Source organism: Rhinopithecus roxellana, chromosome 12 (assembly GCF_007565055.1).
Source record: "Rhinopithecus roxellana isolate Shanxi Qingling chromosome 12, ASM756505v1, whole genome shotgun sequence".
Taxonomy (NCBI): Eukaryota; Metazoa; Chordata; class Mammalia; order Primates; family Cercopithecidae; genus Rhinopithecus; species Rhinopithecus roxellana.
This window is the reverse complement of record NC_044560.1, coordinates 67,638,442-67,651,960: the sequence shown is the minus strand read 5'-3', so window position 1 is coordinate 67,651,960 and position 13,519 is coordinate 67,638,442. Positions and strand designations below refer to the sequence as shown.

Genomic DNA, 13,519 nt, shown 5'->3' with positions numbered 1-13,519 from the left:
GTCAAAATGAAAGAAAGAATGAAATGAAAAGCAGCTAGAGAGAAGGGGCAGGTCACCTACAGAGTGGCTATAGAGATGGGTCACCTCCATCAGGCTAACAGCAGAAGCCCTTTACAAGCCAGAGAGTTTGGGGGCCTATATTCAACACTGTTAAAGAAAAAAATCTTCAACCAAGCATTTCATTTCCAGCTAAACTAAGTTTCTTTAAGCAAAGGAGAAATAAGATTCTTTTCAGATAAGCAAATGTTGAGGGAGTTTGTTAGCACCATACCTGCCTTACGAGAGATCTTGAGAAGAGTACTAAATATAGAAAGGAAAAACCATTACTAGCCAGTGTAACTTTACATTTCTATCATGATACTTGTGCCAATGAATGCAATAGTTGTTTATTTGTCTGCCTCCCCCCATAAAGTGTAAGGTTTATTTCTATGAACTTCTATTACCTAGCAGACTACCTGTGCATAGTAGACACTAAGTAAATATTTGAGGAATCAATTGAGGAATAAATGCCAGGCTAATGCTTATAACATTTTCACGTGCATTATTCTAATCAAGTATGTATTATGTCTTTTCTACTTTACCTGATTAGGAATCTTAGGCTCTGAAAAATTGACTTACCCAAAGAAACTAAGTTTGTACAGTTTATAAGGCTAGGATTTGGACTCAGACCTGTTTGTCAACAGAGTTCAGTTCATGCTTTTTCTACTAACTAGTCTCTGTCTCTGTCATAAATAGTAAATATAATTCCTGGTAAGTATGTCATTTCCTTGCTAGGAGTGCCAAATTACTTTTGGAGTATAAAATCTTATTACTGACGCTAGCTTAGCAAGTTACACTTTGGAAACATTTTCACCTGTTATATTATAGTCCTTACAAACTAACCCATGAGTAGTTATCTTTCCTACCATTATATTGATGAGAAAAACTGAGTCTCCTTCTGGAGTCATAGCTCATAAGAACCAGTGGTAAGACTGGAACTCAAGGCTTGTGGATTTAAAAGTAATTGAATTTACCAACAAAAATCAGAAAAGATTTCAAAGAAATAATGTCTAGAACAAGTCACAGCCTTGTAAGCCCCTCTTTAAAACAGGTTTTAAAATATATAGTTGGCCATTTTATTTAACCACATCCATAGTTTAAATATCATGGTTTCGAATAGGATATTTACCAAATGCAGTTCTGAACTGGTGAGCTTTCTGAATTAAGGCATATGTCTGTACTACACAATTCATGATCGATGCTCCATGTCAAACAGGTATCGTCCTCATTTATGTGGGTACATAAAAATCCCGAAACAAAGTGCAGCAAACCACTAATTTAACTACTGTGATTTTTAAAATATGAAAACTAAGAGAGATTGGGTGAGAAAAAGATTAACTTTGACAAAATCTTTTTCTATATGACTTAAACATTATGAGTTGCAAGAATTGTTACACAGAAGTATTATTTGGAGAAATTTTAAATAATACCTTTTAAAATGTAAATAAAAGAATAATTAAAACTGTTTTAATCTAGAAACCTAGATTGAGAAATAAATACAACTGTGAAAAAATACAGGTTAAGTGCTACCTTTGCCAGATAAATATACAAAATTGTAGAAATTTAGAGCTGAAGGGATCTTGGCGATCACCTAATTCAGTGATCTTATTTTAGTGGAAAGATACTGTGGCTTAGGGTCTGCTACTAGATTGTTAAATTTGGAGAAATTCAGACTTAGTTTTGGTATTTTTTAGGAGGTGGAAGGGGCGATGATCCATGGAGTGTCAGTGATCAGATGGGACATAAAGTAGTTTGTGACTTCCTTTCTTTAAAAACTTGTCTTTTTGGGTTATGAGGAGTTTTTTTTAAAAAGCATGCTAATTTGCTAATAAAGTACGGAGAAAGAAGTTCAAGAACTTGGCCCATTTTTCTGAAAGTTAGTGACAGAGTCAAGATTAAAAGCACACCCTTGATTATCATGACAACTTTTATTTACGTAATGTCACTGTAACCCCTTTTTGGCCCACTGAGCCAATTCTGCCCTCATAATGCCCCTGTGAGGCTGCCCAGAGCAGTGTCAGCCAGTGAGCCTGTGAGGGTGAACAAGTGAAATTAAAAGAGGAAATGTCTAAGAAGGGTCCCAGAGGGCAAGAGAAAAGACAGATGTTAGTATCTTAATTCCTCCAAACCTAAGTAGTTTGTCTTATGGTAGCAGAGACATTATACTAATGGAAATACCAGAGTTTGTGAAAATTTCAAAAAGGTAAAGCTATCCCTTAGGATTCAGTAGCTTCATGGCTTGCAAAGGAGCTAAACCCAAATGTTTTAGGCAGTGCAAAGCTGGTCTCTTAAAACTTGCCTCAAGATAATGGAAACAGAAACATTCAAAGTACCTTTATCTTCTTGGAAGTAAATGTGACAATAAAATAATGATTTGAAGGTCGTACTGAAAGTTGTAAGGCTACATTTAAAATGCAAAATGCACATAAAGGCAGTATCTTCACTGCTAATGAAATTCAGTGACTTTGTCCTGAACTGAAGTTTCTATAGGAAAGTGTTGTTATTTTTGGTAAATAAAAATATAGAACACATGTGCTTAGGGCTTAAATAAATGTGTGAGCAGTTTCTGTGTTTTTTCATTTAGCCCTCACTGTAGCTCTCTAAAGTGATACTGTCATTATCCCCATTTTCTAAGTAACTTATCCAGGATCACAGACCAGTGAATGATGTAGCCGGAACTTTAACTCAGTGTTAAACTCCAAACACAAACAACCAATAAAAGTTATTACTTCATTTAACTAAACTCCAAGTCCATGAAGTGTTAACCCCATATGTGTCTGATAGGCTTTCTTTATGAACAGTTTGCAAAATTTACTTTTAAATTACTGGTAAATATCAATGGTAGATTAAGAGTAACCACTTGTAGTAGAAAAATCTAAGAAATTTAGAATTTCAGCTAAAAGATTATTTAGTGAAATCTGAACGCTTCGTGTAACAGGCTGGAAAGCTGTGGCACAGAAGCCTACTGACACTCAATAGCATATTGTTGATTAGCAGTTTGCAACATTTTAGGCTAAACACTAAATAAAATCCATTGATTCTAATCAAAACCATACAACATACCAGATTTTCACTGCATAAAATATTTTTAAAATAATTTATTAGTTAACAACCCTCTTCTAAATCTTTGCATCCTTAGTGCTTTGCACAGTGCCTGCTTAGCATGTAAAACAGGAACCAAGTTTTTTTAAGTATAATCATTACAGTTTTAGAATCCAAATAAGTATAATCATTACAGTTTTAGGATCCAAAGCATGTTTAACTTGTTGTGTAGTAATTTTTATGTACCTCTGAACATTCCTTTGCTAGGAACATATTTTATATCAGCAATAATTTTAGGCTCTGATTCCCATGTGGCCTTTGAAGAACTTTTTTTGTTGCTTCTTAGTTTTAGCTTTGGAAATCTGGAGAAACCCAATTAAGATTTAATATTACAAAAAGAAATAAGATACCTAAAACATTAAGTATGCACTGAAAATTATTTACTAAAAACTGAAACAAGTAAAAAACATTCCCTTATTTGAAAAATGCCTTTCATTAGAAACCTTGTGATTTAGTTAAAATGCGCAGAAGATAAGTTATTGCAAGTGCCTGTAGGATGCCACTTGAAAAGCTCCTGTTTGAGAGTCCAGGTCTTATTTCCTCCCAAGAAAAATTTAGTTATCCCCATTTTATATTTTACTTTGTAAGTTAATCTTATACTTAGGTATCTGATACAGTCTCATTTTTCTTTTTTATATAATTACTACTAACTTTAAAAAAAACACTGCTTATTTCAAAGAGAAATAATGTTTAAAAGATGTGAAGCATTTAATCCTTGAATGCTGGAAACACTTTTAAAGTATTGTAAGCACATCTGTATTACATTACACACAGGGAAAAGAATGTATGAATTCTATGATCTGTGGGCACTAAGGTGGCTGGTTTAGAAAAACAGTATTTTGCATTTCAAGTTTCTTTTCAACATAAAGAATATTCTGCAATTCCACGCTGGGGTGTGTGGTCAGGGAAGCATAAGTAAAGTTTTGGTTTTACAGTTGTTCTCTAACTTTAGTCAGCTTGGCTCTGCATTTTGTTAAGCCCTTTTATTTTTCCTGATTTGAAAACGATTGCATGAGACAAACTCAGAACATGGAGAAATCACTACATCATATTTTTTAATAAGTGTCCTGCATGTCTTAGTCAGCTGTGATTATGGTGCTGATAATTTTTTACTAATTAGGAAATACCAAAGTTTGTGAATGATTTACTCTTAAAATTACAGCAAATTTAAATGTATCCCAATGATATCCTCACTCTTGGTCACTTGTGTTCCAGTGTGCTTTTTTGAGCAGGAGATAAAAGGATGGAGTTACAGCTGTTAGGCTGGATATCTCATGTGATATGTGTCTTGCATGTGAATATCACCTGTCTTTGGTAGAGATGAATAAATGCTGGAGAACTTGTGCACTACACTGGTTGACATATTCTCAGCTTTTTCTTCTTTGACATGAAATGACATTAACATGCCAACATATTCTCATATGTACACGCAAGTGAGCTAGCTAGAATTCCACCCCTTCACTCCTACCCCAGAAAGCAAGCAAGAATGAATGTTCTGGGGATGCATATTCAGTCACCTCAAACTTATTTTTTTAAAGTAATGATTTGAGAATTTCATACTTTAATGACCACTAGCATCTATTTACCTGTGACACATTTGGCATCTATGCCATGATAAAGTCTGTATTTCTTAAATTTTATATGGCAATATAAATTTCTGGAAACCAGTTAAAATTAGAATAACTGAGTTTTTACAAAAGCCAGTTTTATAGCCAGTTATTTTATTGCCATGTTACTAGAAATTATAAGGTGATTGGTTGTCCTTAAGGCTCAAAATAAATATATTTGAGGAATTTGAATGGTTAGCTCATTCTTTTATTCAAGAAAAATGACAGCATAAATATTATTTTTTTTATTTTTATTTTTTTGAGGCGGAGTTTCACTCTTGTTGCCCAGGGTGGAGTGCAATGGTGTGATCTCAGCTCACTGCAACCTCTGGCTGCCGTATTCAAGTGATTCTCCTACCTCAGCCTCCGAGTAGCTGTGATTACAGGCATGCGCCACCACACCCAGCTAATTTTGTATTTTTAGTAGAGATGGGGTTTCTCTATGTTGGTCAGGCTGGTCTCAAACTCCCAACCTCAGGTGATCCGCCCACCTTGGCCTCCCAAAGTGCTGGTATTACAGGTGTGAGCCACTGCACCCGGCTAACATAAATGTTATGTAAAAGTCTTTAACTGTTTCTTGGTATGAAAATTGGTAACTTGTAGGCTGGGGGCGGTGGCTCCCACCTGTAATTCTAGCACTTTGGGAGGCCGAGGCAGGCAGATTACGAGGTCAGGAGATCGAGACCATCTTAGCTAACGCTGTGAAACCCTGTCTGCACTGAAAATACAAAATAAATTAGCCAGGCGTGGTGGCACGCGCCTGTAGTCCCAGCTACTCAGGAGGCTGAAGCAGGAGATTCACTTGAACCTGGAGGGGGAGGTTGCAGTGAGCCAAAATTGTGCCACTGCACTCCAGCCTGGGCAACAAAGTGAGACTCCATATCAAAAAACAGAAAAGATAAAGAAAATTGGTAACTTGTTCTAGAACTTTCCTAATGTCAGAATATTTGATATTTTTTTATTTAGGTTTAGAACCGCTATAATAATAGCTCTTATACCTGCCTTCTTAGAAGGTATTTAACTTATACTATAAGGAAGTAACTACTGAATTGTCATCACCTTTAAAACATTTTTAATGTAAAGGACTCTCATATATTTATCTGTCAGTATTTTGAATATTAACAGTGTTTCCTGTTTTTTTGTTTTTGTTTTTTATTAATAAGATATTATGAACTAGATCCTTACAAAAGTCTCCTAGACAATTTGAGGAACAAAGTGATCATTGAGTATCCAACATTACATGTGGTATTGAAAGGATCCAATAATGACATGAAAGTTCTCCACCAAGGTAAGTGTAAATTTGTTTCTGTAATGCTTAGAATAGCTTTAGAGAAACCAAAGCAAAATATATCCACCCTTATTTCTTTATATGTGTTTTCCCAGTATATTTACACACTTACAGGATCTCCTCTATAGCTACAGTTAATGTGAAAAACCAAGTAAATGCGATGCTGCTACTCTTCTGTTTTTAAGAGTATATAATCTTATAAAACCAACTTTAAGTGAATGAATCAAATTGAATGGCTATAAAATCACTTTTTTTCAGCATGCGGTTCTATGTATTTTTGTCTTTTTTTAAGCTAATAGTCTTTCAGTAACTGTCCATGATCACATACATTTACTCCATAGTTAAGACTTTAGACATTTGTAAAATGAGGGATTACAAAACATTTTTAGTTGACAAGGAAAATGTTGAATGGTAAAGAAAAAAAAAAAAAAGCCTAGTATCCTACCTTGTAGAAGGAGATAATGTTGCAAGGAACATTGTATTTAAAAATTTGGCAGCATTGAGAGTAAGCAAATGCCATTACCTTTACCCTTTATCTCCTTTTCCAAACCCACTGGTTTTATTTTCTCTGATTTTGTGATATAGGGAAGTACTAGAACTGGAAAAAATGTACATAAAAGTTTAGTACATAAAATGACTTATCTACGTTTGTAAGTACTGATTAAAGTAAACTAAATGTGCTTCTGAATGCAAGATTTTAGAGGATGAATAAAATTTAGTGACTACCTTTAAGAAGTGAGGAAGATTACCTACCTTAATCCAAAACTATTTTGTAGCATTTTCAACTAAAAGAATTACAGATACAGGCCAGATTTTGCTATAACAAACTCCAGAGGAGCATAGAATCTTTGTCTTGGATTGATAATATTTTTTAAGTAGTATTTGAAATGGGTGGTTTAAGTCTTATTGTTATAGCAGCATTACAGGCTGTAAGATGCAGTAACCTATGTTATAGGGTATTCTCTGTTGTGCATAGTGTTTTTTCTTTGCAAAAATTAATAGGAAAAAAATTGTTTTTCAAAGTGGCCAAAAGTGTATCAGTGCTACAACTTGAAACCAGATTTTAGTTAGCAAACATGATGTTTCTAATAATAAATTATGGACCTCTAAATCTTATTTTTATTCTTGACATTAATATTTTTCACAATTTGAGAATATTCTGTATTATTTTTTCAAAATAAATTAGGAATTTTAGTTTTAAATGGCCAGTTTCACTTTGTTTAAGCTTTGTATTTTGTTGCTTTTTTCTTAATAAATTCGCACAGTGCCCTCTCAAATGTTGGTTTTGGGAAAAGTTGTTTAGTAATGTAGGTTAGTAGCTAGGGCAAACATCATCTGTATAAATAAACAGCACACACAGCTCTCCTTTCACTTTGTTTAGAAATGTACATTCAAGTAAGGCTTCCTGTAATGAAGCAATAAGAAAAGACTACTTTACTAGTGTACTGGGAGCCTTACTGGGTAAAATTTGCTATTTTTCTGGTGGGTATATGATGTTTGACTTATTTACAGGAACACAGATGACTCATGCTTTTAGTACAGAGGATTATTTAGAACTGTGTTAGCAAAGAACTGAAAGTATCTGACAGGATTTTAAAACCATACCAGTTTTGTCACATCATAAGTACACACACCTTGAAAGTAATGCCCAGATCTTCCTGTACATGCATTTCTTTCTGTAAGTACTTCAAGGTGTCTGTTTCTTTATACATTCTCACAGCATCAGATATTTTGCAGGGTGATCCCTTGATGAGGGAAGGGGATTATGTAAGAAGAGGGCATTTTCTTTGGAAAGCCTTGAAATTCCTTCCCTTTCTTGAGGTAAAAAAGTTGGATTTGATCCTGAGTTCATAGTACAAGTTGTCTCTTACCTAATTTGGGGGTACGTGTGTTTCTGATCTGGGATTCAGTACTTCCCACACCTGATGGTTGTTCTAGTATTTGCTCTGATTGTAGATTGCCATAATTTTTTTAAGTCTGCCTATATTAATCAGCAGTAGCCAAGATTTTGTTTGTTTGTTGCTTTTCAGTAATGGAAAAGGTTAACTGGAAAAGATTGAGCTATTAAGATAGTCCACTAGATTGGGGATGCTAAGTACTGATTACCTACCTTATATCAATCCAGTGCGAAGTGCTTAGAATGGTGTAACTTGCTTCACAGACTGTTGTTAGACTAGCAGATTTAGATGATTGAGAAAAGCATGCTGCATTTCAATCTAAGGAAGAAAGAATGGAATGCCATTCAAAGAAGAAAACTGGGCACCTTCAATAGGCAAAAAAAGGTGAAAATGTCCCCATACCACTACAAATCTCTATTAATTTAGAAATGTCAGCAAAATAAACTTTTTGATGTTCTAGTATAACTCAAGATTAGAAAATGCCTCAGCCTTTAGAGAAGGAATCCAACCCAAAATTGATTACTGGAATTAGTGAAAATACCTGGCATAGCAGCTACTCATGTGTCAGTCTCTTACTGGGCCAGTAAATCTTCCATTCATTCTCCCTTGCTCACTTTTCCTCATTCTTCCTTACCTCTCTTTTCTTTCTTTTCCTTTTGCAGGGAGAGAGGGGAGGATTTTAGGCACTGGAACACACATGTAAAACTTATTATACAATAGCTGCTATAATAGAGTTTGCCCGAAGTACAGAGACAGCCAGAGGAGGAAAAAATCTTATACTATCTTGGAGGCACTGGATAGACTGCTAAAGTTCATAAAATTTCGCAAAGATTGGGACAATATCCTGGATGGAACTTATTTCAGTTCCTTACTCATAGAAAGAGCTCAGTAAACACTCCTGTGGTTGCTGGTACAATCTGAAATCTAGGTACAACAGCAAACCCCAGGGAACTTGCCAGTTGGAATATGCGCAAAGTTCCAGGTGTGTACTTCTAGCATCAACTTTTGTAAGCTGTGGGCCCTTGAGCATTTGCTCTGCCTCTCTGAGCTTTATTTTTCTTATCTACTCAGTAGAGATAACAGCTGTAAGCTCAAAATAACCTATATTTTACCATGACAATTTTTAAGGAGTTACTACCTATTATTTCCTTTTAGCTTCACAAGGCAGTGAAATAGAACACTTACTCTAGTTCCCATTTTGAAAATTTAGGGAAAAAACACTAAAAGACGAAATGACTTGCAGTTACATTGATTCAGCAAACATGCTCTACTTTGTGAGGATAGATACAGAAAAGAAAGGTCGAGTTTCTGTCCTCCAGGAACTCTCAGTTTAGTGAGTGAGTCATAGTCTTGCTTTCTCTAAGCAAGACAGGGGTGTTAGAGGAGCTCCATTTCTACTCTTCTTTCCTGTGAAAGGAAGGAGATGATGATTAGCTAGTCTTCTGTCACTCCACATTCACTCAACATATACTGACCCTCAATTGAGTTTAAAAAAAATCATGGAAAAAATTTATTCCAACCACAAGTGGCCGGCCTGGATAATAGTGATCTATTCAGTGACGTGAATATGGATCATAACCACATTGTGAAGTGACCATTCCCAAGTCTTCCACAGAGTCAGGAAGGATGTTACCTCACAAAATATAATTGCCACTTTCAGACATCATTTCTCTATGTATTGTGGCCAGAATTGTATATCCTAGCTGCCTGAGACATAACGTGGTTTGTGTGTCCCTGTGAGCAGTGCTGTTGCTGTATATCAGAAGGGGGGGAGAGAAGAGGGACAGAGCAAGCTAAACAGAAACAGTATAAACACTTGACTGTATGTTTACTTATTTTTTTCTAGTGAAAAGTGAATCTACCAAGAACCTTGGCAATGAAAATTGAGCACTTTTTCTGGTAGAAGAATGTGAAAACTTCCAGACAACTGCAGCAGAGTCTGCATTGATGGACTGTTGGCTGATTGGGGTATTGTCAATGGGTGATGGTGGAATTTTTTCTTTGTATGAAAAGTAAGCTTAACTCTTTTAAAAAATGTATCTTACAGCCTCTTGAATTAATTGACTTGTAAGACCCTTTTATTCTTATTAAGAACTCTCCTTTGCACTTGATCAGCATAGTACTTATTAGGCCATGGCTTTTAATATGCTTAATTCCATAAACTGAAAACCTTTTTTTTTCTTTTTTCCTTCTTTTTTTTTTGAGATGGCATCTTGGAGTGCAAGCGGTATGAGCATAGCTTCCTCAAACTCCAGGGCTCAAATGGTCCTCCCACTGCAGCCTCCCAACAGGCTTATACCACCACACTCAGCTAATTTTTTTTTTTTTTTTTGTGGTAGAGACAGGGTTTCGCTCTTTTGCCCAGGCTGGTCTCAAATTCCTGGCCTCAAGCAATCCTTCCACCTCAGCCTCCAAAGCATTGGGATTACAGGCATCAGCCACCACATCTGGCCTTGAAAACTTTTTTATTTGTTAATTTGATGTGTGACCAAACCCAAGGATCATCCGTGTCAACCACAAAGTTGGCATTCTCTTTAGTAGAACCTCACTAAACAGAAAGGCAGTGCAATGCACTGTCTAGCCACAGGAGAACTAATCTTCCATCAGTTGCCCTTTCTTATCTTTGGAGTTTATATGTAACTTACCCTTATGAGACAACTTTTCCACTTGAGAAACTCCTAGTACAATGTCTTGTACTAGAAGCCTGAATAAATACTATTAACTACTGTTTCTTATATTCACTTGAGAAAATCAATGGCTCCACATTGTTTGAGCCATTAGTGCTAACAAATTTGGGTTTACTTATTCAAGTCTTATGAATTCTGTGCCTTTCATCACATTCCTAGTCCACTCTCATCATTACTGCAAAAGGGTGTTGTGATGGCCAGTTTTATACTGTGTTTTGATATGTCTAGCAATAACTTAAAGAAAAAATAACTGGGAAATCTTCAACATGTTACTGGAATGTGTATATATGTATTAATGTATATACATGGCTTAACTTATACGTTATGGCAGCTCTGTATACAGTTTGATCTCACATACTGAAAAAAATTCTTAATTTTATTGGAGTTTATACCACTATGAAGCTGCAATATAACTGTAAGAGAGTAAAAAAGATTGTTACATCTGCATTGTACGTGTTGTGTACTTAATGGTTAAAAAGCAATGATAAAATTGGACATTAATGAAATTCATTTTTAATTTACAGTTGGAATAAGTTTTTTACCAAAAAGAGACCAGAGACATTAGTTAAGGAGACTTAAAAAGATTTGAAATATGAAAAGATAATGAAAAGATGAACAGAAGACAAATTTGTGGGACACAAGTGTAACTTGGGATAGAAATTGGAGAAGAGAATCAAAAAACAATAATGCCAGAAAGACCCTTAGTATAAAAGTACTAATGGGAATGTGATTCATAGAAAGTTCTTAGAAAGTGAGGCCTTGCAATTTGAGAAACATACATACGTATATATTTATAATCTCTAAAGCAACTTCAGGAATCTTCTAACATATGATAAAGAATTTGTGTAGAATTATGTTGTTCACATTATTATTGGAGAGACAAATGAGATTTCAAGGAATTTGTTTATAATCAAAAGTGAAATATGTCTTCTTGAAACCAGCAAGAAATAGATGAATTGAGTGAAATGTGTTGTTATTAGGAAAAGTGGGATAAAGTATACAGAAAGAACATGCGATCTGAATATGATCTGAATATCAGGGTGGATAGGAATTTTTTGACAGTGAAATCTGTTATGATGTAGTCTCATTTCCAAGAAAAGTCTTGAGTTCCGTCCCTTCTGAATTTAAATTGAAAACTGGACAAAAAACAAACTATCCTGTACTTTTTCCACTGCTCAAGAGGAAAAAAAGAAATCTACATCATTTAATGCATCTTTGCCATCTTTATGTTCTAGAATTCTATTCGATTTTTCAATTATAGGCTATTAGGAAAGAATATAACTCTTAGAATTCCCCTAAATATAATTATCAATTCATTTGATTAATATGCACATTTATTCCCATGAGATTTACAATACACATGTGTTTTAGTGAATTCCCAATGGCTTGGAGAGAATGAAATTGGAATAATTAACTGAAAACCCTAGACGTTTGTAGCATTAAGACCCAGTATCTTTGTGGAGACCCTCTCCATGTTAGCTTATTGACAAATTCTGGTGTGTAAACAAACTCCTTGACCCATGTTAAGTTCAGCATGCTGCATTTTGTTCATGAATCACATTTTAAAAGGAGAAAAGCTCCACTTGGTTTTCTTTCTTTTTTTAAACCGTAATTTCAAAGAGAAGATACGCCTTTCATAATTGTTAATTATATGTATAGGATTAATAGTCATAAATTATAGTAAGTAAAACTTGTACCTATTCCTATTATACATATGACTTGGCGAGGCACAGTGGCTCACACCTGTAATCCCAGCACTTTGGGAGGCTGAGGCGGACGGATCACAAGGTCAGGAGTTTGAGACCAACCTGGCCAACATGGCAAAACCCTGTCTCTACTAAAAATATAAAAATTATAAAATTATAAAATTTATTTATATAAAAATATAAAAATTAGCCAGGCGTGGTGGTAGGTGCCTGCTACTCAGGTAGTAGTTCCAGCTACTCAGGAAGCTGAGACAGGAGAATCACTTGAACCCTGGTGGCAGAGTTTGCAGTGAGCTGAGATTGTGCCAGTGCACTCCTGGGCACTGCCTGGGTGACAGAGTGAGACTCTGCCTCCAAAAAAAAAAAACAACAACAAAAAAAGAGTTATTAAAAATAGATATTTAAGATTCCAAAATGTAGTTGATCCAGTTTGTTTCCCTGTAGCAAGTAGTGGGATTCGGATTTCATGACATACAATAAAATATTAATCACATAACTATAATACCAATAATTTTCTTTATACATTTTTGTTTAATTAGGTTGGCATATACTTTGTGTTATACCTTATTTCTTGTTACTAAATTTTACATAAAGATGCTGGTCTATTTTTATTTAATCATATGCTGTTATGGTTTGGATGTAGTTTGTTCCTACCAAAACTCATGTTGAAATTAGATTCCCCATATGCTAGTGTTGGGAGGTAGAGCCTAATGGAAGGTGCTTGGGTCATGGGGGCAGATAGATCTCACATGAATAAACTAGTGCCCTCCTACAGGGGTGAGTGAGTTCTCATTCTTGCTGTCTTGAGAATGGATTAGTTCCCACAAGAGCGGGTTATTAAAGAGTCTGACTTTCTTGATTTTCTCCTTTTTGCCTTCTCCCTTCCCATGTGATCTCTTTGCACATGCCTACTCCCCTTTCACTTTGTACCAAGAGTAGAAGCAACATGAGACCCTCACCAGATACAGCTGCCCAATCTTGAGCCTTCCAGCCACCAGAATCATGAGTCAAATAAAACTCTTTTTAAAAATAAGTTACCCAGTCTTAGATATTCTATTATAGCAACACAAAATGGACTAAGCCGTACTCTATTGCATTAAAATGTGTTGTTTATTTGCAAGTGACAAAAACTCAACATAGTGTCAACATGAAGAACAGCTTATTGGCTTATATACAGGGAAGTCCAGGCATG

At 35.2% G+C, this 13,519-nt stretch overlaps 1 protein-coding gene across 3 annotated transcripts in view; it reads left to right on the top strand.

Moving 5' to 3' along the window:
- ZNHIT6 (zinc finger HIT-type containing 6) overlaps positions 1-11,065 on the top strand; it is a 54,259-nt gene extending 43,194 nt beyond the window's left edge. For 2 of the 3 annotated variants that reach the window (XM_030913291.1, XM_030913290.1), the window contains 2 exons: positions 5,912-6,036; positions 9,781-11,065. In XM_030913291.1, the coding sequence (XP_030769151.1) occupies positions 5,912-6,036; positions 9,781-9,821 (166 nt within the window). In that variant the 3' untranslated portion in view covers positions 9,822-11,065. Of the gene's footprint in view, positions 1-5,911; positions 6,037-9,780 lie in introns of those variants that run through there. The other variant, XR_004052196.1, reaches the window with a different exon arrangement.
- Positions 11,066-13,519: the final 2,454 nt, after the last annotated feature.